The sequence below is a fragment of the Drosophila teissieri genome, chromosome 3L (genome assembly GCF_016746235.2).
Source record: "Drosophila teissieri strain GT53w chromosome 3L, Prin_Dtei_1.1, whole genome shotgun sequence".
Lineage (NCBI taxonomy): Eukaryota > Metazoa > Arthropoda > Insecta > Diptera > Drosophilidae > Drosophila > Drosophila teissieri.
The window spans coordinates 2,176,443-2,202,068 of record NC_053031.1 but is presented as its reverse complement, the minus strand read 5'-3'; the positions used below and the strand labels follow the sequence as shown (position 1 = coordinate 2,202,068).

The 25,626-nt window shown below is 43.2% G+C and overlaps 4 protein-coding genes across 4 annotated transcripts; 3 read left to right on the top strand and 1 right to left on the bottom strand.

Moving 5' to 3' along the window:
- Window positions 1-4,911: 4,911 nt before the first annotated feature.
- Window positions 4,912-8,009, top strand: LOC122616678 (probable serine hydrolase). Its single transcript, XM_043792218.1, has 2 exons — window positions 4,912-5,162; window positions 6,704-8,009. Exons 1-2 carry the CDS (start codon window positions 5,112-5,114, stop codon window positions 7,724-7,726), a joined length of 1,074 nt encoding a protein of 357 aa, XP_043648153.1. The 5' UTR covers window positions 4,912-5,111; the 3' UTR covers window positions 7,727-8,009.
- A 1,440-nt stretch (window positions 8,010-9,449) lies between these two features.
- Window positions 9,450-11,163, bottom strand: LOC122617517. The gene is made up of 3 exons (XM_043793410.1): window positions 11,051-11,163; window positions 10,740-10,985; window positions 9,450-10,624 (listed from the first exon to the last, which is right to left on the bottom strand). The coding sequence occupies exons 1-3, from the start codon at window positions 11,121-11,123 to the stop codon at window positions 9,471-9,473; spliced, it is 1,473 nt and encodes a 490-aa protein (XP_043649345.1). The 5' UTR covers window positions 11,124-11,163; the 3' UTR covers window positions 9,450-9,470.
- An 11,720-nt stretch (window positions 11,164-22,883) lies between these two features.
- LOC122617446 (serine hydrolase-like protein) lies at window positions 22,884-24,221 on the top strand. Its single transcript, XM_043793304.1, has 2 exons — window positions 22,884-23,098; window positions 23,237-24,221. The coding sequence occupies exons 1-2, from the start codon at window positions 23,075-23,077 to the stop codon at window positions 24,155-24,157; spliced, it is 945 nt and encodes a 314-aa protein (XP_043649239.1). The 5' UTR covers window positions 22,884-23,074; the 3' UTR covers window positions 24,158-24,221.
- Window positions 24,222-24,419: 198 nt separating this feature from the next.
- On the top strand, window positions 24,420-25,510 carry LOC122616403 (probable serine hydrolase). The gene is made up of 2 exons (XM_043791843.1): window positions 24,420-24,521; window positions 24,578-25,510. The coding sequence occupies exons 1-2, from the start codon at window positions 24,420-24,422 to the stop codon at window positions 25,508-25,510; spliced, it is 1,035 nt and encodes a 344-aa protein (XP_043647778.1).
- The last annotated feature ends 116 nt before the right edge of the window (window positions 25,511-25,626 follow it).

Sequence of the window (25,626 nt, the reverse complement as noted above, 5' to 3'; positions counted from 1 at the left end):
TCTGTTTGAAGTACGTACAATCATATGATAACATTTTTTAAAGTTCTTAATATTTGTGCAAATAAAGCAATCCGTATCTTGGGTTCTTATGCTTCACTCTCCATCCCTCATCTTTCAATATTTTATTGCCATAATATTGTCTAAATCATCTTTAAATATATTTTTCAACAATCTGCTCCTTAGGATCTCTTCGAAATCCTCTTATGAGAATATCCACTCGCTTAGCTTGCCATAAGCCCATCAAGTCTACCCCCAAGCCCCGAATCCCCGACACATTTTCGCCTAGTGCACTCCTCACATAGCCTGCATCCTGCCCCATTGATGCAACTGCACCAAACTGAATTTCCCCCGGCATTGTCGCCGTCTTCCCGGGCAAAAAAGTGGCATAAATTCACAAATTGAATATAAATAAATTTCCTGCCAGGCAATCGCGCCAAAAAAAGTATATGCTCGAAGGAGGTGGCCACACACTCACTATAGATATAGATGGATAGATGTGTACCCTGTAGCACGTGCCACGCCCAGTCAATTGAATTTGAATGTGGACCAAAAAGCGGGCTAGGCTAGGCCATAAAAATGGCAAAAATATGTTGGCCAGCAGGAAAAGAAGACGGGGAAACAGCTGGCAGCAACCTTCATTTAATCAATAGCCAAAAGTACCACACTCATTAGGAAAGCTGCAAGTTTTTTCGACTCTTCACCTGCTTAAAATGCTGCTGCTCTGCTGCGGTAAAAAAAATAGTAAAAAGGGGGAATCCCCGAGGAGAAGTTGGGCAAAGTTTGGAGAAAGACCTCGGTGGAAACAACGTCATTGGCCGTTGCGGCGACTTTTTGCTTTCTGGCTTCGATTTTCCGCACACAGTGCATCCCAAAAGTCCGGCACAAGCTGCGGCCCTAGCAATTTGCCATCATTTGTTGACTTAATCATTTGATTGCGTTTTTCTGCACGCGCTGATTGAATTTTCCAGCGCAACCGCAGCCCAAAAGGAAGTCGAGAGCCAAGGCGAAAGTTTTGGGCGTGTCCCTTGGTCGGGCAACTCGGCTGGGAAATCAAGCTAATTAGTTTAATTGATAGTTGTGACTCGGATCGTGCGATTTGGTTTTGCAACTTTACTTTGCTCCAGCGAAACACGCAAACAAATCTGAAAACTTTTCACAGTGGGAAGCACAAAATGGTTGGACAGTTGCAGACAGATGGCGATACGATAGGGATAAAGAAAATATCTCAGCTCTCTTTGATTAAATTGCTTGATCGTTAAAGTTTTGACAGTGCACATAACTGAACAGAGTTATGCTGATATTAGGAAAATAAATATAATTTTGAGTTTTACTGAATAAACAGCTTGCTCAGAGTTAAATCATATATAGCTGGATGAGCGGACTTGAATTTATATTAGCCAACATAAATCTACGAACACCTCATTCTAGCCACATTTCTGCTTATATTTATTTTATTTTCTCTCGAAGATAAATCAACAATCAAATGCAGATAAATATTTCGCCTCAATATTTATACGTGCCGCATGTGCCCGCATTAAAGATGAGTTTGCCAAAGGAGCACAATAAATTTGGACGACCATTCGCCGGTGTTCCTACATGAGGTGCTTTCGGTGCTACGTGCCTGGCCAGACTTTTCATAAATATTTATGATGCGCCACCGATCTGCATCCCAACCCAATTGTTCTAACTGATTTTCCCCACTGCGCATAGAAAATACACAACAAAGTGAACAAAAAACGCGTCTGGCTTTAACCTGTGCCCGCTGGCTGTTTCTCAGTTAGTTAACCGTGGCCAAGTCGACAATAAATTATGCATTAAAAAGTTCAACTGGCTTTTGAATGGTCCATGCTCCTTCAGCGTAATGATGCTACGAGTATTCGCGGAGTTTGTACACTGGGCCAAATCATAATTCAGTTGCATATTTATTAAGCCGAATAATGCCTATTTTATATATTTTGTTGTCTCTGGTTTTAGCTGTACACAAAATGCCTGTTTTGTATATTCTGAAAAGTCACGAATGCCATTTGCAAGAACTTTTCGCAAAGTGCTTGTATATATTTCCTTTTCACTATCTGGGCTACCTGACGCCAAAGTTCGCTGCTCGAGATGCCCCGTCTGGTTGGCCATTCTAAGGACATTATTCTGCAGTTGCAGTCACGCTGCCAGAGTGCGACCAGCCGAAATTTATTCTAATGCGATTTGCATTTATTTCGCTTGGCGTAATCCTCGCTTCCCGCTCGACAGCAAGAATCAGGCTTAAATTCTATTGAAATTGCCATTTTCATTCGGTTAGACAAGACTCTGCTGAACAGGCCAGTTTATGGCCTTTCAACTGACCATAATGCTAAAAACTGTCTGCTTACTTAGCTGAAGGATTGACACAGCCAACAGAGAACGGGGAGACGAGACCATTAGTCAAAGGTACACAGTAACCAAACTAGCAGAAGGAGCAGGATCGGTCGGAAGGAGTAGGATCCAGCGACGAGGACGAGGTGCATCTGCAGCTGCATCCATCAGACCAAACAATTTCCGTCAAATTTCCATGCGCCGACAAAAGCTTTTCACTCGAGTGCCAGACAAAAGGCCAGACCAGAAAACAGGAGCTCAGAATGCTGGATGGCAGATTAACTGCCGAAGACCGACGTTTGTGTTCCCTATTTGCAGCCAATTAGATCACATGGCTGCACTTATTGTAACTATGTTCTATTAACTAAGTTAGATAGAAATAAGGTATAATCATCCAGCATTTACCTAGCATTCATCTAGCATTTACCTATTTACCTATTGCTAAAAATAATCTCCAATCCATTTAAAGGGTATTTTCATATTCGGCAGGAGTTTGCCTGCTTCGTTGGCCTGCTTGGCAGGCATTTTCAAAGCCCATTACTTTGCATTTTGCACCTAGCTACAATATTAGGGCGGAACACGTCACTAATGGGCGTGGCAGGCACCGCCAATGCCTTTACTTTGGCATAAATCCAGAAAATACGAAGTGTAAATCTTTGGCCAAGCGAGACGTGCAAATGATTCCGTGCTGAAGGCTGTCATTCCGCTTAGATACTTTTGACCTAATTTCGAATTTAATATTAACTGGCTATAAGCATAGATAATTAGTTAAGCAAGATGTATTTATATTTGCAGACTACCAATAAGGAATATATTAAAATGGGACTAAGAACAGAGCAGCTTTAAATTATGCTCTAGTTTCAAACCCACATGTAAATGTGGCCACATTCCAGGCAATGCGGCCGGAGGGGAACCGGAGTCATTAGCCAAGTTCGGCAGCATCCACCAATGTCATTCGAATGTCATTAGTGGCAAGGGGGGCGGCATGGGCGTCGGGTGGCAGGTGAACTATGTCCTGTGGCCGGTGCTGCATGCAGCGTAATTTGATTTTGCTGCGAGCTTCGAAATTCCGAGCGGGTCGGTAAGGTGCTAACAGGATTCGGGATTCCGCCATTTGGTCAGCAGCAGATGCATTTGATTAAACACCGCACCGGTGTTTCCTTTCTTGGCCATCCAGCCAACCAGCCAACTGACCAACCATTTCGCATGGCCTCTGATCCTGAATCCTGAATCGAAAATCGTGAATGGTGAATCGTAAAACCTAGCCTTTGCCGTTTTAATTGCATTGGAAATTAAAACGGGTTTCCATACTTTTCATCGCCAGATTTATGGTTTCGATTCGTTATTTATGGCACTGCGCGAAACAGTCGCTGGCCACTCGCGGCAACACATTCAATTTGCACTCCATGAAGATTTATGATTTGAGCCACAGCCCCCAGCGAGTGCGATAGGATTTTCAAATGGTTTCCATTTAGCAAAAACTAAACACATCTATTGTGTAAACTGTTGTCGAAAGAGGCCAATGGTTTTTTGAACATATTCTGTCTGTTTTGGCCAACAAAATATAAGCTGACCCCGAGCCAAGTTTTGTTTCATCCCTGGAGAGCTAAATAAATATTTATTGATCTGCTCGTTTATTAATTTTTGAGCCGATTGCAGGCTGCATAAAAAATGCTATAAAGAACACACAAATCGAATTCATTTGCATTTTATTGGAATGTGCGCGTATGCTTTTTTGCCAATCTCATAAAAATTAATAATAAAATATGAAAAATTTCACTTTTTTCAACCTATCTTTGGAGTTTTGGTCAAAAAGCAATTTTCTGGAGTGTTTTATTTTCTGGTTTGGCATTATGAGGTTTGGCATGTTTGCATCAATTATTTGATAGTCACTTTTGGAATATGAAATCCATAAATATTTATGTTTATCTGGCTAAATATTCGATTTTGTATGGATGAGTACACATTTTGTGATGCCATCGTGATATCAGCATTGTAATTTTAATGTTTTTCATACTCTCGGTTTATTTGAAACCTAATAATTGGGTTTAATTGGTGTGTCATTTAGGGATTTTATTTATATGGTTTGTGGCTACATGAAATTTGTAGGCAGTTGTAACATGTTTATTAATGCTATTAATATATTTTAAACTTTTACAGAATGCATTCATAATTAGTTAAGTGGCGACATAACTTATTTCCGATTTATCATATTTTCTTACAATGTATTTTCAATTCGTTCAGTTTTTTGAACTTTTTAACCTTTGATCCGTAATACTTTTTGTTAGTACGGTCTTTTGTTAATACATTGCATTGGGGCATTGAAAGCTTTTCCCCCGCTCACTGATACTCACTCTCATTCCGTATCGCAATCAAAACTGACTAAGCATTTATCTTCCCCCCAAAAAGCTTTCGATGGATCGCTTTTTTAGTTCTCCCTATAAAGCCTGTTTATAGGGTCGGTTCCCATTCTCTTAAAAGAGCTCTCCCGATTTCTGATTTGGAAACACCGCTGATTAAAGTTCGGTCGCAGTTATAATTTAATCGGCTTCTCTGGCGAAACGCGATTTAGTTTTGTTTATGCCCCGCTGGCGGGCACTTCTCTTCGGCTCGATCTCGCTAGTGTTCAACTAATTTAGTAATTATATTATAAAAATAGAAAAGTTTTCCCACACACATTGCGTATATAGTTTCCGACACGGCGCGTGTCGGAATTAGTTGGGATTTCGATTGTGCCATTCACTACGTACAGATCGCCAACTAAAATGACATCGAAATCTGAGGGTCGAGGCAACGCCATCGAGGCACATGAACAGGTGATTATTATATGGAGTTAAATTGATCGAAGGCTGGCGTCTATAATTATCATTTGCTTGGCGTTATACGACCTGCTATCGAGCGGAATAGATTCCAGTTCAAATATACGGATTAGACACGTTTAGCTGCCCCTTTTGTACGTATTTCTTACCTTTGAACGGAATTGCATTCTTATCGCCTTGGACTCTTCGAGCTGATAAGATTCCCGCTAATGCGAATCAAAGTCAATGTCTACTTGGAGCCATCAGCTACCGGTGGAATGTTGTTCTGGTTAAGTGGACGTGGTGGCGAAAACTTTCGTCATAAACCACTTTAAATGACCTGAAAACCCACGCTGATAATTGCTTCAAAACATAAAGATATTAATCTGGACTTGTAAACAACAAGGCAAAAGTACAAACACATGGCACTCTATAGAATTTATTTCTCGTTTAAACCATTTCTTGTTTTTTAATCTTTATTGTTTGACGCCAGTTTTTTCCTTTGTGTACGCTAATGGGTTCAAATTAGTATTCTTCGATTATCTAGCTCATTAGGAGTTCATCAAACTGTCGGGCGGATGCTCTAAAAGTTTTCCCTTCCAGCTTCCTCTTTCCCCTACTATATGTATTTACCCCTCGGAAAATGTCGTTACAGTTGAAAGTACTCGGCGCTGATTTTCAAGTTGAGCGACCGTGCTAAACTGAGCCCGGAAAAAGTTTATCTGCGGTGGCAAACTACGAAAATCCATTTGTTCGAACTTTGCGGGGTTTGCATGTGCAGTGCAGCATCAGTCAATTGCAGTGGATACACAATCGCTTATCGATTGGAGCCGAAACAAAGTAAGAACTAGATGATAAATTGTTGCCCAGGCAGCTCGTGGCACTGCGGGGCCTCCTGTCCATCAGTTGACACCTGGTCCCCCTCCGAAAAACTCGCTCAGTTGTCAGCCACTTCAACTTTTTCGAACAAACCAATTGATCAAATCGCCCGGGATGGGGAAATACTCGTACGCACCAGTTCGCATCGGCGGAGATAAATGATATGGCCATATGACATGGGTCTTCAAAGGCCCTGAATGCTGCACTCTCTTGTTTCGCAGATTTAATTTAAGCACTTTTCATTCAACGAATTTCTGCACTTTCGAAAGTGTTTAGTGCTCAGTTCAGTTCAGGGCATAGGAAATTGGAAATAAGCATTCCCAAAATGAAGTTTGGGAATCGCCACTGGCGAGTTTCTAACCTGCCTGGCCAGTCTGCTCGACATCCTCCACTAAACCGAAAACCTATCTAAGCCAAACTGGTTGACAGCGGGCCGAAAGCAGCTACCAAGTTGCCCACTGGCAATTAACAGCTAACAAGCTGGACAAACCCTCACCCTTTTCAAATTCCAAAGCCCCCCTTTGCAAGCAACTTTTTTTCCTCGTGCAACGCTTTCTCGGTACTTTCCTACACCAGGAGAAAACACATATATAAGTTGCCTTTTAACTGAAGTCCTGCATGTTGTCCACCTTAGTTGTGCATTAATATCGTATTAAGCAATTTCTCTCTGTGCATTTCAGGAGCCCAAGGACGTGCGCATCGACATGCCGTGGGGGTATGTGGTGGGCAGGTGGTACGGCAATCGGCAGGTACGACCCATCCTGGCGCTTCACGGCTGGCTGGATAACCTGGGCACGTGGGACAAATTGCTGCCCCTGCTGCCTAAACACCTGGGAGTGCTGTGCATCGACCTGCCCGGCCACGGATACTCCTCGAAGCTGCCCGAGGGGATCGCCTACCACTTCGTGGACTACCTGTGCGTGATCCTGCGCGTTATGGAGGAGTACGGCTGGCAGAAGGTGTCCCTCATGGCCCACTCGATGAGCGCCATGTTGTGCTTCATATTTGCCTCGCTGTACCCACATCGCACCGACATGCTGGTCAGCATAGATATAGTGAAGACCCGCTATAGGAAACCCGCCTCGCAGATCGACTACCTGCGCACCAACATTGAGGGCTACATGGTGGAGGACGAGCGATTCGCGAATGCCAAGCGCCAGGAGCCGCCGGCGTACACCTACCCAGAGCTGGAGCAGGTCCTGCACAAGGGCTCCGAATACTCGGTGGAGCTGCAGAACTGCCGCCACATCCTGGAGCGCAACATCAGCCGCTCCACCAAGTTTCCGGCCAAGTTCTTCTTCTCGCGCGACGGCCGTTGCAAGTACTACACGGAGTTCCACACGAGTCCGCCCTTTGCCGCTGAGCTGGCCAGGACCATCAAGAATGTGCCCTACTGCGTGATCAAGGGCTCCGAGTCGAACTTCATAGACGAGCAGAGCGACGAGGTGATTGGCATCCTCAGGGAGAACAACCCGCACTTTGAACTCCACGAAGTGCAGGGCACCCACCACGTTCACCTCAACAATGCGGAGGGCGTGGCGGCCATCATCAATCCCTTCATCCTGCACCACCGACCGCCGCATCTGGAGAACTGGACGGTGGACGCGGCGGACGAGGCGCTGCCCGAGGTCGTCAAGGAATTCAAGTTGGCCGTGGAGGACTCAGAGAATGTCAAGCGGAGGAAGAGAAAAAGTAACCTCTAGCTGCTGCCAGCATCTCTGAGGTTCGGTCAGCAGCGCGATGCGATAAATTCCGATGCGAAACTAGATATTGATTTCATTATGCCCATGTGATGCTTTATTCAAGCCTTAACACTTTAGAACAATAATTTAGACAATTTTATACGATGATTGAAGGTCATAAGAAGTTGGATAAATGTCAAAAGAAACTTTGATTGTACTAAGTTCCTCAACAATAAATAATTTTGGATTTATATAAAAGCCAACTGCCACACAGTTACCAAAATATATGTATAATATCCTCGTCCACATTTGGAAAAACTACTTGACTGAAAAAGTTTGCGGCATCTGTCGTGAATTTAAGCCAATTTAAACGTAATTCCTCTGGAGTGTGTGGTGGGATACACACACTTTTTATCTCTCTTATACCCTGACCACACAACATATTGGAATACGGTGAACCGCAACCTAAATCGGTTTAAATAATTCCTCTCATTTATTTTCCTGGGCGGTTCTGTGTTCTTGTTTGGGTTGCGCACCTTTTTCGATCAATCAATTTTCGGCTGGCCATTTAATTTCGCTTTAATCTTTGGGGCTACAGTTCATTGGCCACTTCATTAGTGATAAGGGCATCGGAACTGCCGGTGGCTCCCACTTTGCCCCTACCGATGCAGCAGGAACAAAGGAGGTGCCGGCAACGGCATCGGCATCGGTATCCACTTAAAAACAATGGTGAAGCAAAAACAAAGGAACGTGGAGTGCCCGGAGCGGAGGCTATATGGTGTACGAGTACATACATATATATGGGCATGGACATCCTTCGTGTGGGAGGATATCCAGCGGGTCCGGAAGGTATGCCGCACTCTAAACAGGAGAGCGGATGGATGGAAAAACAGTGAAATCGAACCGAAAACCCAATGGCTGCCATGGCTGGGATGGCGGGGAAGCCTGGGGGGTAGAATACCCGGCGGACTTGCGAGGCTGGGAAAAATAAACAAATTTAACGCTTTTATTGCCATTGCACGTTGCTCCGCTCCGGGTTTTGGACCCCGGTTCGATTCTCTACGAAAATTAAATTAGGTAGAACCGGAAAATTTCAGCCGGCAACAGTCGAGATGCGATTACGCTCTTGCCGTCGTTACGGAATTGATAGCGGATATAAATGTTTAATGTTTCGGCAATAAAAATGCAGAGCCAAGAAGCCGCAGCGGAAGAAGTCGACTGATAAAGCGACTTTATGATAAATTCAGTTTGCGGTTTACGCACAATTTAATTTGCTTAAAAATCAATAAAAATCATTAATGTTGGCTACCCACCCGGTTGCTCAACTTTGTATTTCAAAGCCCTTTTCAGAGGTGATTTATTTCTTTGGAGCTGTGGAAATCATAATGCCGACTCATAAATAATTAATAATCTCCGAGAAGGGCTTATTACAAAGCAACGGATTTCGCAGCACCTGCAGCTTAAAAATGCTTTTTAAAAAGCCAAATTATGTGGTCGAATTGGTTTGCAGATGGATTATGTGTGCTTGTGGTAAAGGAATCTCTTGAATGAAAGCAGAACTGAGCATACTTATTATACATTTTCGAAATATGTTCAGATTTCCATATAAAATAGAGAATGTCTGACAAATTTTGTGCAAGTCAATATACTCCGACGATGAAGACAAATAGCAGAGCAAATCCAATGACAGCACTACTGAGATTGAGTAATGATTGGGATAGACAAAACACCAACGAGTGGGGGTTTAAAGTGCAACACTTTATTATCAGAACTTGTCGCCTTTGTGGTTCTCCGCGATGTCACTCCCGCTGATCGGATACTGCTGGAAGACCCTGCTCCTGCCCAGCTGCACGGATTCCAGCTGGTTGGCGGGCTTGTTGTGGGCCAGGAAGTGGTTGGTGTGCCAGAATTGGGTCTGCTCCGGGGGCAGCGACTGGCGACGGATGCCCAGCAGGCGGTTGCGCACATCCACGAGACTGGCGGAGTGCGGCTGGAGCCACTGCACTACAGGAATGGCCAGGGCAGTGAGACCCAGAGTTATTACACTCACTATTATCAGCGCAATCCAAGTGTCCGTGGCGTAGGACTCGTACTTGGAGCCCTCGATAACGCAGAGCTGCAGAACGAATCCCGTGGCCAGGGCCAACTCTGTGTGGAGGAAGGGTGAGCACTCCAGGAGCCAGTGGATGCCCTGACTCGAAAGCACTCCCATGGTGATGTATATGAGGCAGAGGAACAGGAAACAGTGCTCCGACTGCTCATCGCTGTAGATGCACAGCAGTGCCACAATCAAAGTCATCTGGATGAGTCCAAAGAGTAGGTAAACCAACTTGGGGGTGTACCTCATCAGGAGCAGGGCTCCAAAACTGGTGCCAGCCGAGTAGAGAACAAAGGGTATATAGAGCTGCGTTTGCTGCAAATATCCCACCGTGCTGCTCCACGTTAGCTGCATGTAGGTGGGTGAGAAGAGGAGGCAGCTCTTCTGGAGGCACACCAGAGATCCACCCAGGATCAGCACCAGCCACTGCCTGCTGTCCTTCAGCTGGTAATCCGTTCTGTCCACAAACTGCGCCAAAATCGCCTGGCGCGGCAGGAAGACCATTTTCTCCTCGTTGAGCAGATTAAACACCAAATCCCTAGATTCCTTGTAGTTAATGCAGCCCGTATGGTGCAGCAGCTCGTTTAGACAAACCAGGCAGAGTAACAGCAGATTGATTCCCAGAGCAATCAATCCGCTGCGCTGCGGTTCCATCTCGTTGAAAATCACAAATCCTGTGGCCATTCCTCCGGCATACAGAGAGTTGGCCAATGCGATTCTGGACGGTCGTGATCCCGAGGCATCGCATCGCAGGCTCACGTAACTAAAGCCGGCCAAGTACTGCACACTCAATCCCACGAAGCTGAAGTAATAGCTAACAGCTGGCAACAAGAATGGAAAACTTAGCCAAAATGTTGGCAGATGTCTCTGTCTTTCATATGTCAGCATTCGTAAACATTTCTGATTTTATCAGGAAACATTCCAACGATTACTCACCCAACTGTCTAGTCAGCATGAAGCAGCTTCCCATCAGCGAGCAGAGAAGCCCGTAGAAAATGATATAGTACTGATCGTAGCTGTACTGCTGTTTCTTGTGCTTCCTGAGGGTCCAGCCCAGGGTCAGAGCCAAGGCCACCAACCCGCCGACCAGGGCGTACCAATGGGGCCACAGGTTGTCGTACACATAAGCCGACTTGGCGTAGTAGCCCAAGGAGAAGCCACTGGCCCACAAGCAACCGAGGACTGGGAAATAGCCAAGTGAAATGGAGAATAAGAGTGGCAAGTAATAGATCGTGCAAGGGTTTTACCCAATAAATCCGGCAGTGACAACATGGCCATGAAACGCTTCCACACGTTATCCACCATCGATGGCAGCCTCATTCGGGTGGAAATTTACAGCACATCTACTCCAGGCGGAAAGCGAAGTCGAAATGGAGATGCATTCGAGGTTTTGGTACTGCCGCCACAGGTGGTTATCATCACCCGATACCCGATAGCACATCTTGTTGCGAATGTCTCCAAGGGAGTGGATAAGATAAGGAGCTCGGAACAAGCGACACCCTAATTAAACGCTGATGATGATGATTGGTCATAGAAACTCCACCACAGTATCTGTTCTAGCAAAACGAATGAAGTTTCTCAAGAGAATATTTATAGTTCTAGCTGGAGAAGTATAGCTATATTTAGCTACCAGATATAAGCAGGGGGGTCCAAAATGCATATATAAGTTATACGTCAGTGCGTCTCGATAACAGTGTTATAAATCATGATAACTACAAATTAATATCATATGTTCCTGATTAATTCAAGCACTGCACACATGTTTGCTTAATCATGCGCTTATCACTATGATACTATTCCTCACTCCAATTTATTGACATAATTTATAACACCAAATATCCCCGAGGGTTTGCATAGTAATGATAAGCGGGAGTTCTGGAAAACAAAGCCATTTAAAGCCAAAAACAATTTTTCGATTTTTATTAGCTATATAACTATTTCAAATAAAGTTCGCTCCTTTTTATTTGAATAATTAATCCAGTAAATTGTCTATCAATCTTGTAACTGATATACTTATTTTAAGCATTTAATAATTGCTCAATTATTTTGCGTAATTGGCCTTACCAAAAAATGCCCAAATACATCCTCCGTCCTCGTTTATATTCCTTCCCAGAGATAGATTGTATTCCCTGTTGGCCACAACTAACCCAAATTAACCTCTCCCATAATGACATACTTTCTACTTTCCACCTCCGAAAGTCAGGTGTTTCCCTTCCCTTCCTTCTACGCAACCTCATCTAAAACCCGACGCTAAGTGCATTCTTATTTACCACAAGCCCAAAAGCATGCTACACATTTTTGTCTGCTGTTGGGTCCTTGGGGGTTTTATATGCACAAGGATATACGTACGCGTATAGCACCCTCTTCTCCTTCCCAACCGCTACACCTGGGGCAGCATCACGCTAATTAGTTGAAGTTGTGTTGCAAGTGTTGCAGTTAATTGACTTTTGACGACCCGTTGTCCGCTGTGGTGGATGGCAAACTCGTCATGAAGGAGGACAGGGAGGAGGAGGAGCTGGGAAATCCTCGGTTAACCCCATAGCTTTTTATGTGAAGGATTTTTTCTAGCAGCATTTTGCATTCTTTCCACTATCCGGGCGAAGGATTTTCGCTAAAGTTCACTGGGATTTACTTTTCGAGACGCTTATGAATTCAATGAAGCAAACACTAAGCTGCCTCTCAGCACTGCTCCTTTTGGCCCTCGGCAAAGTGTTGCCTTTTCGAGAATGCTCGGGGCCAACTATCTCGCTTTTCCGCTTTTCCGTCCGTTTTCCCAGCTTCTTAGACTGCTTAACAAGATTTGCGCTGTAATTACGCATTAAATAGGTCCGGGGAATGCAGTCTGTCCGCTACTTCTTATAAACACTTCACGTCTTGGGCCATAAAACTAAACACATTGTGCGGCCATAATAATAAATTCTGTTCAGTGGCAGCTGCAAGCTGCAACCAGCGTAAATAATAGCAAATGAAATTATTTTCTAATGGTCCAGAATCGACCGTTTGATGGCTAGTAATATAATTTAAGCGCCGCCATGGGAGACAGCGATGGAGAAGGATTGATTTAACCACTAAATACTCCGGAATTGGTTCATGTCGGCCGTTAAATACTAGCGTTCATTTCCCCTGGAAACTATGCAATATAAACTTTTATTGAAGCATGGATACATTGATCCAAGTATTAAGTGTATCCTACGGTAATTTTAAAAAGATGCAGTGCACAAATCAAATCATTAAAGCTTTCTATGGCACTCCGCATTGGTTTGCCTCCTGCCATTTAACAAGAATATCTATTTAAGCAATCTGAAATACCCAGCGATACCCCGTGGCCATCGCTTGCAACAACTGCGATGACGCCGACAACGACAACGACCGGGGAAAGTGCATTTAATTTCGCTGAAGCGGCCACTTAGTGGCCCTCTACAAGTCGGAGGAGGAGAAGGAGGAGGTGTTGTCGGAGGCGCCTCCTTCCGTTGCATAAATTAAATTAAAGCTGCGCCAGTGAGCCACGGAACAGCCGCACAACAATTACTCAGCGGGCAAACGCCTAAATCATGTTGCACAGCTCGCCGCTCCTCCTCTTCACCCCTGACCTTCAGACATTTGCAAATGTGTAAACATTTTTCAGAGGCGCCCCAACCACCCAGTCACCCAGCCACCCACTTTCACCCATTTGACCGGGTGGCCAAAAGCCAGCACCTACGAGGCGTGCTCTCCATGTGTCACAGATACTTTGCACTGATTTATGCAAATTGCCTGCGGGCAGAGCGGTCGGCTGGGGGAAATCATGAAAAATCGTTAATTGTGCAAAGTGCTGGACGTTTTTCATTAAAGTTTTCCCTCCCTTCATGCCCCCCCTCCGCTCTATCATGGCACACATGCAGGCCAAGGGGGTCGAGAGTGGCGCCTCTCGCCTGACTTTCAGCAATTATGTAAATTTTTAAGAGTGCAGCAAGAGTTAATGCTGCTTGCTGCATTTGCATTAAAATTGATGCACTTTAAAGCATTCGGCTGCAAGTCAAGGAAAACGCATTATCCCAATACCCATTCATTGGAATGGGTATGATGTGCTGGGCAGCAACATAAACATATTCACATATGACAGCACTAACATTTAACATAAGCCATATTAATTCAAATCAAGAAGCTTTTTAGTTAACTTCATTTCAAACGAAATATATTTTATAATTTTAGGACCCTGTGTAACAGGTTTTTGGGACTGAAGATTTATAAGTTTATTTTGTGTAAAATTCATAGTTTTTTTTAAGTACCAACGAATTCGTAGCTTTCTTTAGATTTTTAATTTCATTTCCCAGTCGTTGCTGGCATTGCTGTTCTTATCGCTGACCATTTTTGTTTCTGCAGTAATTTTATGCAATGCAGCTGCAACAAAGTGCATTTTAAATGTCTGCCTCATGCGATTTGTGTGTTAATTTTTCATGAGTCAGCAGCTGAGTTTGATGTGCAACTAGGCGGTCCAGTTTAAAGGGAATTTAAGCTCATTAAGTAAACCCTTTAATCCTGCTGACGATTGTGAAAATTCCCCTTTCGGTATTAGTTTTTAATTAAACTTTAGCTTCAGTGAAAAAGTAAACAAGAAAGTTCAGTTCAGCGACATGACCTCATCCATTATTACCCCGGATCGTTTCATCCTTGTTTTTCCTCTTTTATTTTGTTCACTTTTCCGCTGATGGGAAGCCTTTAATCAAACAACAGGCAATGAATAATTTTATGACTGAAAATTATTTTTATCTAAATAATGTCAGTCTAAGAACAGCACGAAGGCCAGCGCAATCACTCAAGTTCAACGAGTTCCGTGAAAGTTATTAGCCAGTCCCAGGACACAATGGAGCAGCAGGCAGCCAGAGAAAGACAGACAGATAGTGAGAGAGAGAGATAGAGAGAGAGAGAGAGAGAGAGAGCGGGAAGTTCAAATAGCGATAGAGATGGAGATAGGGAAGGGACAGAGACGGCAATAACGCCTGGCTGCAGCTTTTATTTGCCTGCAGATAAGATTTATGCTTCCATCACAAAGATAGGTATTTTTTTTGTACGAGTAGTCGCATGAATTTTGTTTGTACACAGCAAAAAACCCTAAGAAATATAATAATACAGCAAGACGGCAGTTTTTCTTGGATATTAGGAATAAGTAATCTTCTGTTTTTAAAACTGATTGTTATGTCTAGCAACTATTAAATTATAATACAACAATAAATTGACTAAATTCTTCTGAGTGCACAACCGTGTGTGACAGTTGAAGTTTAATAAACAAGAACGGCTGCGAAAGATTGACATGAGGTATATGACAAGAAGAGAAAAAAAACCAAACTACAGGCCATTCACGTCGGCATAAAAAAGGTTATGAACGAAAACCTATGTCGGAGGTACTGTTGCTCCCATCCTAGCTTCAAATTGCCCACTTTTTCTGGACTTTTTATGCAGCCCTATAAATAAAGCAATAACATCATTTTGAAGTATCTCATTACGTGCTACGGCAGTCATGAGTGCGCTACTGCCATTTTTTACGACTCAAGCACATTTTCACTCTCGAACTTTTGGCCAAGCAGAAAGCCAAGACGGTCTGCCATTTATGCAAAACTTTCTCCTTCACTCACTTTCGGGCAATTAGTTTTTTCTCCCCCCTGACCGCACACATTAGAGATATCCGCAGGGCCATTTCCTTCACTGCGCCAGCCCTCTTCCTTGTGGGTCATCAAAATGATGGTCAACTATCAAATGGCCAGGCACACATTTGCACAGCTGCCGCAATTAGCACGTTTCACACATTGATTTCTGGCCATTGGAGCCCATGGAAACCCATGAAAACCCATGGAAGCCACCCACAGACTGCCATGTGCCAAGTGGAAACTTGAATGGGCCAAATGATGTGATGGGTTATTAAAATGCTTTGCCTCCTTCTCCTCTCGTTCTGCTCTCCAGCTCTTATAATTATTAATTATGTAATAAGTCGAATGGACGGACATTTGCAGAGCCCGGATTCTATTTGGCTTTGGGATTGGGATTCCACTTGGCCACTCCAGTTGCGGATAAGAAAAGCGGTAAGGAGATGGGACTTGGGATGGCTCAACGGAAGCTCATTTGGCATTTGAAGTAACGTTGATGGCATGATGGCAAAGGAAATTTGAGCTTCGAAGAAGTCTTTGACCGGAAATGAACATTCAAAGTTGTGTATTATTCAGAATTGAATTAAAACTAAATTGAAGGGAAATTATTATATTTGAGGTTTTACTCGAGCAGTATACAATTTAATGACTACCATATTTGCTTCTCTTCAAAGCAGAAATGGGAAAAGGGTGAAGTTTACAACGTATGAACAATACATTTTTTAAGCAGATTGAAAAGTTGAAAGTTACTGCAAAAAGCAGTCGCACAACTTCTAGAGAATCTGCTCAACAAAATGGCATCGCTTCCTGTGCCAGTTAATGTCTTATCTACTTTTTTCATTTACCAGACCGCCCAAAGGACTTTTTACCACTCCCCAAATGAACTTCTTGTCTCGATTCAAACATATTCGTTTCGGTTCCGTCTCATCCTCGTGGCTCCGTCTTCCTTCCATTATTATTGTGATTCCGCTTTGCCGCTCCACATAGTCGTACAACATCTCAGTAATTTGCATAAAATTTCAATTTTATTTATTTTATAGCCCCCGGAACAATAATGTCCAACGAGATGTGCGATAGGAACAATGCTCATTTAAGTTTTCGTCAGCAGAAATTTGTTCATGTTGCCTCACTGGCTCAATTTAAAGTTTAAGTACGGGTAATATAAGCATTGCATTCATTGAGAAAAATGCCCTAGAAATAGTTGATTTTCAGCAGCAACATGGCTTGACTTCTTGCACCGCTGGGTGCCGTCTAGACTGGGCGAGGAAACCCTTGGACAGGACCTCAGTTCAGCTCAGTTACACACACACCCACACACATATGGTGCACGTGCCTGACAGCAGCAGCCAGGATCCCGTTGATGATGACGACGACCTCCTCCTGCCTGTCATCGTCACATCTGCAATTGTCGCCAAGGAGAAGTCGTCCAACTGACACAATAATACACTGGCAAAAGGCCTTAAAAGGAGAAATGTTACCGCAAGAAACAGCAGCGGAAAACCCAGACTAGTAACTCAAAATGGTAATCAATGGTTGTGTAATTTAAACTCATTTACAAAATCCCCGTACTCCTGTAGCAAATGAAATTGTTTCCTCTGTAAGCTTAGAAAGGTGAGCATTAAAAAAAAGTGGAAGAGGCGCTCACTGTCAGGACTTTCCGAGGCGAAAACGCTTGAAGAGTGACAGGACATCAGCGATGAGAGGGGTTTTCAGAAGTGGTAGTGGCATGCGTGCAAATGCCTTGCCACTTACTTAGTTGCGATCAAGTTGGGCCGAAAACTTTACATTCTACACTTAAATGTGCGCCGGCAATCAGAAGTGAAACAAGTTTTTTGGGGGAGAGTGTAAGTTCATGAATTTGTTGCATGTTCACATGCTCCTTTATGTACGTACATATATGGAGGAAGGAAGTCCTGCCGTTCCGCCTTTTGGTTTAGTTAAGTTTTAAAACTTTTCCCACTGGCAATATAAAAAGCGGCCCTAAAAGTTGCAGTTTGATCGAAAGTTTAACATCCTAACAAAAAATTGTTTTGGTATACGTACCGCTTTAAATTTATACTCTATACATGACTTACTTATTGCTTTATCGAAACCCATACTTGAAATTTCAAATTTATGGTCTCGGAACACATTATACATATGCTCCATTTAAAGGGTATTTTTTACACATCAGTTGGCAAATTCAGTTTGGCTTTCTCGTATTTTTTCCAGAAATTTCCTCGCAGCAATTTGCTACATGCTTTGCAGGCAAATTAGCGAGAAGCATCCTTCCTGTTCACATTGGGTGCTTCGCCTGCTTCACCGTCCGCTTGAGTAACAAAATATTTGCGAAACAAATTAAAATTTACATTGATACCAAAATAAACCAACCGACGAGTGAACATTCGAAATAAAATGCTGAGGATAAATGGGGAAAACAAAGTTCTTGTGCTGCTGCACTTGATGTTGATGTTTTTGAGTGAAATTACACGGCCATCGCCATCGGCAAACAGAGCGCAACGAGCCAAGAATTGGGGGAGAAAACGCTGGAAAGTGGAATAAAAGTAAATGCAAATGCAAGCGCAAATAAACAATCCGAAGGATGCAGCGAACGTGCAGTAACTTTTGCCCGCCACTGTGGCACGTTTCACTGGAAATACTTGCGGCATCGTTCACTTCGCTCATTTATTCATTTCAGTTGTTTTGCTTTTTTCATCTTTCCGTTTACTTTTCGGTTTTTCTTTCTCATTCGAGGTTTGCCCAAAATACTTGGACATTATCTTAATCGCAATCCCACACACGACGGTACAACGGTGCGTATGCTTAACATTAGCCGTTTTACTGGAAAAGCGCAGCACTCTTGAGATGCTCCGTAGATAAAAAGTTGAATTGAATTTCATGCAAATTGCATTCATGAATTTGTTTTTAATTAGAAAAGTTGCCAGATCTGCAGCCTGCAGAACTATGCACATGAAGTGGACCCAAAAGCGAAGGGGTCAGGCAAAATATTTGCACATCTAAGTGACTCGGCTGCAATTTTACAGATGAAATGCTGAAGATTTATGCTTTTCTCAGCTTGTCACACACAAATTCGTCCCCAATTAAAACCGAAATAGACCCCGAAAATTCGTGCAGTTTTCGGCAAAGACAATGTAGCAATGAGAGATTGTAATTAGATTGAAAGTTGAGCTGTGTTTGTGACATTTTGTCGAGTTCAATTACTGGTCAAAATGTTAAAAACTTTTTGCAGACAGCCCACAACAAACACACGCAAATGTACACATACCCGGCAGACGTATAAATTGGCAAACGCCAGACCCTAAAAACTGAATCAAAAAGTAAACTTTGAATGGCAAACTTTTCAACTGCAATCTCCAATTACAAACGGGGGATCAACAAAATGTGCAGAGGCCAGTATAATTTCTGAATGCTCCCCTCTTTCGGAAGCCCAACAGAGAATCCAATTCTCCATGGCTCCCCTCGGAATTCTCTCAGTATTTCCCCATTCTGGTTAAAAGTAGGGAAAAGCCAGCGAATTTGGTAGCACAGGCAGCAGTTGCAGGAGTTAACCAAAAACGGAAATTTATGACCAGACAAGATCCGATATACGGTAACAACACAGTTGAGAGCCAGTCGCATGGGAGGTGGGAATTATGGGTGGCTACTGCATTTTTGATAGTCCTCACACTTGCAAAAATATAATCGAATAAATTCTTGTCATATAAATTAGACTTATTTTCATTTCTTAAGTATGCTTTATTTGGAGTTTGAAAGTGCTCTCGAATGTAAGCAACAATATGCTTTAAAACCTAGGTTGAATACTGAGTGATTCTTGTGTTCCAGCGGACAAATGTTTATTGTATATATATTCATTTATGACTACAGCTAATTTTCTCTCAGTATCTACCGCTTGGGCACACACTTGCTTTGGCATTACGCACAAGTGCAGTGCATTTTTGGGCTGGGCAACCGTAAATTACGATTGCCGGAGAGTTGGCTCAAGTGCGAAATGCTGGCCGGGCTTCGACTCGCCTTCGAGGCTTCGATAAACCCCGGAGGACAATACACCAGCTGGCCATAAATCGAAGGATTTGAATTATGAAATCTTCGTTTCTGCCGCCCTTGCAAATTGAGTGCGAGGCAATTGAGTTCTCGTACCGAGCGGAATGTAAACAATCGCTTTATTCCGCCTGTCAAGTGCCACGCCCCTGCTGCCATTAGTCAGCGTATGACAATGCATAAATTATGGGAATAATTTATTAAGCGCCAGTAGAAACATTTGGCCGCAGATATATGAATAAAGCCGAAAGTAAAACAAAGTCGTGGCCAATTCCCAAAGAAAAGGCGCCAGAAAGAGCGAACTCATTGCGGTAATAATCATAAATTTTGTGGTTAATTAATTTATTGGCATTGAGTCGAAAACGTGCCGTTTGACTTTTGATTGTGGCTCTTATGGGCACTTGATTAACTAAATATAAAAATAAACAGTTGCATACTTAGGTGAGCAGTGGGTGGGGAAGCTCATTAATCTTTGCGTCGTGAGCTTTGCAAACAAGTGGATTAATGATATAAATGATTTCTTAATATTTAGTTGTGTGAGTTGGTTACAGTTACTGTTAAAGTTAAATGCCTTTGATATATTTGAGCTTGGGTATTCTATGTTATACTTCATGTTCTTTAAATCTAATTTCCACAACGTACCTGAAATCTCCATATCTTTTAATTAATACACCCAAGGCTTAGGATTTCAAAACTCAGCATCAAATTTCATGCCAGAAAACTCTGGTTTACATTCGCAATTCTGTGGAATTTTTAATTGTAAGTGGATGTGTGTCCGTGTAAGTGTACCCTACAAAACTGCACATGAATTCAAATGCAAATTTCCAGCTCTGCTGTATAATTAGAGGAAATACAATTATTTATACACACATGCAAATGCAAACACCCTCGCTCTTCTGTGCTGGTATAATAGTCAAATTCATTAGCCAAAGAAATGCTGTTAAAACCGCACACCCAGAAAAATGCACCGACTGAAACATTCTGGCTCAAATAATTCATTTGGGTTAGACCCGCAGAGCCGAGGAAAAGCTGTGAAAACCAGGGAAAACTCCATGGAGACCGCCACAAAACGAAAATGATTTCTTAATGCAATTCCTCACACACTCAGGTATTTTAGTTCATCCATTGTTCGGGCTCAAATCTCACTCCCTCTTTGGGTCTAAAGAAATTCCGGCTAAAAAAGCAAAATAGCAACACATAGAGCATTATAGCCGGGTTGCCGACTTTCCCCCACCGCTCTTCCTGCCATTTTCCCTGGATTTTTCTCCTTTTTCGGCAGATGCATGCGTATCAGCTCGAGACTTCCGGCGGTGTCTTTGTGAAGCTGATCCCCAGCTCAAGGCTTTTTTCGGGAGCTACGCTGACAGGTTGAAAGCATCATATATAGTACTTTACCATACACCAAGATGAACGACACTGCTACAATATTTCCTATCTGAATTTCCATGAATAACTCATTCTTATTTTTTGTTACATAGTATTGCTTTGGTAATCTTACATTTTCAAAGATATTTCCGCACACCTTTGGAGAGTACTTTACTTGGAAAGGGTATAAAATGCTTCCAGTGCAAGACTAAACATTCTTCAAGTGTATGTTTTATTTATTTATTTACTTTTTAGGGAGGAAGAAAAATAAAGGGGAAATGGGCAACCCTTTTTCCTCGTTCAGCACAACTATCATTGGGTATCATAAATATTTATCAAACTGAACGTGAGCTGCTTTCCCACTTAAGGTGACCCGAAAAACCGAAGGAGATCCGGTTGAAAGAAAAAGAATTAAATTTAATTTGCATACGTTAAGTGGCAGAGGCAATTAAAGCCACGCGGAGAAAGCTCGAAGGACAAAGGACTTTGCGCGCCCTTTTGATTGAGATGTGAAAGGAGCCGCGCCAAGGGACAAAAGAAAATTGGGTGAAAAGTGGGAAATCATAATTGGCCTCCGAATGCTTGAACTCAATTATGTGCGCACAATTTTTGGGGCCGCGACGACAACGACATTGCTTTGCTGCCGTTGACAGGCAAATTATGGATTCAGATTCAAGGCCAGTACACGCACAAATTTCGCCAGTGAAATGGCACTTTCACTTTGGGGTGAGCTCAGGACAATTTGCATTGCCTCCTGCCTTGGGAAAATTACACAACAGGAAGGCGGAGTGAGGCGAAGGTGACGTCATGACCCCAGCAGACATGATAAATTACTCAGACATAAACTTAAGATAAATCATGGCTGCAGCTTCTTGCCCACCCGATGGAAATGCATAAGGAAATTTGGCCAAATGCAAATTAAGCTTTGCAAGGGATCAGATATTACTGCATAGGAACCACATCCAGTCGAGGGAAAAGACGGCGGAAGGTAGTCGCACTTGGGTGACAGTTGGGCAGGAAGATGTCTGATGTTGGCCTGAAAAGTAGAGAAACGTAAACTACACAAGAAGTAGTTTTGAGTGCAGTGTACAGTTGACAGTAGGATAACCAGAAATAGGCACATCGACCTACATTAAAGCAAAGAACTTCTCTCTTATGGATTAGTGATGGAAAAAACTAGGTATCTTAGGATTTGTATGCTTTTTCCTCCCCTCCAATGAATTTTTCCAGGTAAACGTCGCCAAAGCTCTTACAGAAAAATGGAAAAACGTGCTCGTTGGTGCTGAAAAAGTCAGAGGAAAAACAGGACTCCTACCAGAAACATGACCACTCCGGGCCAACATAGCGTAACCGAGTGCATCGATGTGGACACGGGAAGTGGAAAACTCGATTCTACCAGTGGGTCACGTAGTAATCGACACATTCCCAAAATCCCACGGCAGCTTATTGAGACCGAACGCCGATGGCTGACCATCAAGTGGTTCAAACTCGGAATTGTCATGAAACAAGCACGGTGGAGAAAGTAGTGATTTCGCAACTGATAAGGGGATCATCGCCCGACTGATAAGAGGATCATCGTCCGAAATTATAAACTACACGCAAATACATAACAACACAGTTAAATTGCGTTTGCTTAGCTAAGCCACCAAAAGTTGTGCGTGCACTTAAATTCCGCACTTCAACCTTAACCCACGTATACCTATGGGCAAATTTTTGAACGAAAATAAAACGTTAAATGTTGTGTGAAAATGTTCAAGTAACTACATGCTAGAATTTCTCATACAGCTCTAATTTTAAATGTTTTTAAAATAATTAAAATTGTAAAATCGTTTGTTTTTTTTTTGTTTGATAATATTAAATTTTTAACATATTTAATTTACTTTTTTAAATTTGGGAGGCTCTAAAAACCGTTGTGTTGTATTAATATGGGTTAATTTCAGTTTTTTTGCACTAATACCATGATGACTACTGCGTTCTTTCTCATGTTTGCTCATTAAGATTTTGTATAGCTTGGGTTTTATATTGCTTATGGTGATTATTGTCACGAAAACAATTTAGTCGCTATATAGCCTTTGCAGTTTCAAGTCGCTTCTTTGATTTTTTTGGCAATTAATATAAATTAAGTTAATGTTTGGTCAAAATAACTGAAACAAAACGCGATTGAAACGGTTGATTGAATGAGAATGTAAACAAAAGCATAGAAAATTACATCTTCGGTGGTTAAAATTACGAGAAGTCCAAAGAGTGATGAAAACTTTGTCACCCAGCGCTGTGAGTGATCAAAACAAAAAGCAGTAGAGTATGCACTTATGCAAGTCGAAGATTTTATACCCTTGCATTGGTTAAGGTTTTAAATATTTACTGCTTTTACTGCTTTGACAATTAAATAATAATTTTGTATATATTCAGAAACGTCTGCAATACGAAGAGGTGATAATACCAGCACCTTGGGGTCACATAGCAGGCCGTTGGTACGGCAATCGAGCTGATAGACCCGTTTTGGCTATTCACGGATGGCTAGACAATCTGGGCACCTTTGATCGGCTGATTCCCCTGCTTCCCGACTACATTGGAGTGCTCTGCATCGACCTTCCCGGACATGGAAGATCCTCTAGGCTTCCGCCGGGTGTGCCCTACAACGTCTACGACTATGTGTTCATCATACCGCGGGTGATGAAGGAGTTCGGCTGGTCCAAGGTCTCCTTAATGGGTCATTCCCTCGGCGGAGTGATGAGCTTCATGTACGCGGCCATGGCGCCAAGCACGGTCGACTTGATTATATCACTGGATGTACTGCTTCCACGGAGGATCGAGGATCCCAGCAAGTTGACGCAGGACATAGAGGGTTATTTGCTGGAGGAGAGACGGCAGGCGGATGGCACCGAACATGAGCCGCCCTCGTTCACCTGGAGTAAACTGCGTCAGAGGCTCGCCAGGAACAGCAACAACTCGGTGCCGCAACACCTGGCCGATCACATGCTCCACCGCCAGGTGGCCAGGTCACAGATGTACCCGGAGAAGGTGTTTTTCTCCAGAGACGGGCGCGTGAAGTTCTACCACATATTCGACATTGAAAACGGTCTGGCTCTCGAAATGGCGAGGCGCATTGAGAAGAAACCATATCTGGTAATCAAGGGATCCCTTTCGCCATTTGTGGGACCCCGATGTGACGAGACAATGTCCATTCTGTCCAAAGATAACCCCAATTTTGAGTTCTACGAGGTGGAGGGCGGCAAGCATCATGTCCATCTCCATGCCGCCGAGGAGTGTGCCCGCTATATAGTTCCCTTCATCCGAAATCACAGGCCTCCCAGAAGCAGCAAACTTTAATGTGCCTTTCAAGTTCTAGGAAACATCTTTTTGGAAGTAGTAAAATAAACTAGATATAAAAGCCTTTTTTTTATATTTGCTAAGATTAATCATTTTGATACATGGAAAGCCATCTGCAATCCTATGAACGATGTTTCCTTCCGCTTTTAGATTGTTTTGTGCGTATCGTAATCAAAAAGCTTTTAAGCCGGCAGCTTTTTTAAGTGTATTTTGATTGCTGATATGATAAAAATTAACAGCACAAAGCAGCAGCAGCATAAAAATGAAAAGAAGTCGGCGAAAGATTGTTAAGGCAGAAAGACGTTTGAAACGCCGTATACTGCATAAACTAAGAACCATGTTAAGCCAACTTCCAGTTACCGATGTAAGTGATCAATAGATCCTATACACAATTTCCTAGCCACTTCATTAACCCAGCAGTGCAAGGAGCTGAAAATCCCTGCACCTTGGGGCTACATTTCGGGACGATGGTATGGAAATCGCTTGGAACGCCCCATCCTGGCACTACACGGATTTATGGACAACCTGGGCACCTTCGATCGCCTGCTTCCACTGCTCCCCGATCACGTTGGAGTACTCTGCATCGATTTACCAGGACACGGAAGATCATCGCCCCTGCCACTTGGTGTACGTTATGATGTGTACAACGATGTCTTCCTTATTCCGCGGATTATGAAGCATTTTGGCTGGAAGAAGGTTTCCCTCATGGGACACTCACTTGGAGCCTTCTACAGTTTTATTTACGCGACGTTGGCACCCGACACTGTGGACATGATCATCTGTATAGACTGTGTGCTGCTGCCGAAATTTGACACTGATATTGCCCTCGAAAGCTTCCGCAGAAACCTTGACCAGCACATGATCCATGATGAGATCCTGGCGAGTGGCAATTTGCGGGAGCCACCCAGCTACACGGTGCCGAAAATGGAAATGGCACTGGCCAATGGCTCGCTGAGTTCGGTGACCCCCGAGTTGGCCCAGCACCTGCTCCACCGCCAGGTGAAGGAGTCAGGACTCAATCCGCAATCGTTTTACTTCTCCACCGATAGGCGGATCAGGTTCTACAATTACTGGGACATTAGTGCGGAACTGGGTGCCGATATGGCGAGGGGAGTTGGAAAAAAGCCCTTTCTCATTATCAAGGGATCCATGTCGCCTTTTCTGGGCCCTCACACTGACGAAGCCATTTCCATTTTGGCGCAGGATAACCCACACTTTGAGTTCTATGAAGTGGACAGCGGTACCCATCACGTCCACCTGGGATTCCCCGAGGAGTGTGCGAAGTACATGAGTCCCTTCATTCAGTACCATCGACCTCCGTCGAGAGCAACTTCGTACCAAGGAAAGCTATAGCTATGTAGTACAATCTATAGTACTATCCAAGAACGTTGCTTCCAATCGCAAATAATTTAGTTTTAATAGCAAGAATTTCAAGATGGTTAGTTTCCATAATCTAAGAATGTGTAGTA

Bases quoted from the DNA above. Each gene is read 5' to 3' on its own strand.
- LOC122616678 (XM_043792218.1), top strand. From the start codon at position 5,112: ATGACATCGAAATCTGAGGGTCGAGGCAACGCCATCGAGGCACATGAA. The intron at 5,163-6,703 runs GTGATTATTATA...TGTGCATTTCAG, and splicing joins CCATCGAGGCACATGAACAG to GAGCCCAAGGACGTGCGCAT.
- LOC122617517 (XM_043793410.1), bottom strand. From the start codon at position 11,123: ATGAGGCTGCCATCGATGGTGGATAACGTGTGGAAGCGTTTCATGGCC. The intron at 10,986-11,050 runs GTAAAACCCTTG...GCTATTTCCCAG, and splicing joins GTCACTGCCGGATTTATTGG to TCCTCGGTTGCTTGTGGGCC. The intron at 10,625-10,739 runs GTGAGTAATCGT...TCTTGTTGCCAG, and splicing joins CATGCTGACTAGACAGTTGG to CTGTTAGCTATTACTTCAGC.
- LOC122617446 (XM_043793304.1), top strand. From the start codon at position 23,075: ATGAAAACTTTGTCACCCAGCGCT. The intron at 23,099-23,236 runs GTGAGTGATCAA...GTATATATTCAG, and splicing joins AAACTTTGTCACCCAGCGCT to AAACGTCTGCAATACGAAGA.
- LOC122616403 (XM_043791843.1), top strand. From the start codon at position 24,420: ATGAAAAGAAGTCGGCGAAAGATTGTTAAGGCAGAAAGACGTTTGAAA. The intron at 24,522-24,577 runs GTAAGTGATCAA...TTAACCCAGCAG, and splicing joins GCCAACTTCCAGTTACCGAT to TGCAAGGAGCTGAAAATCCC.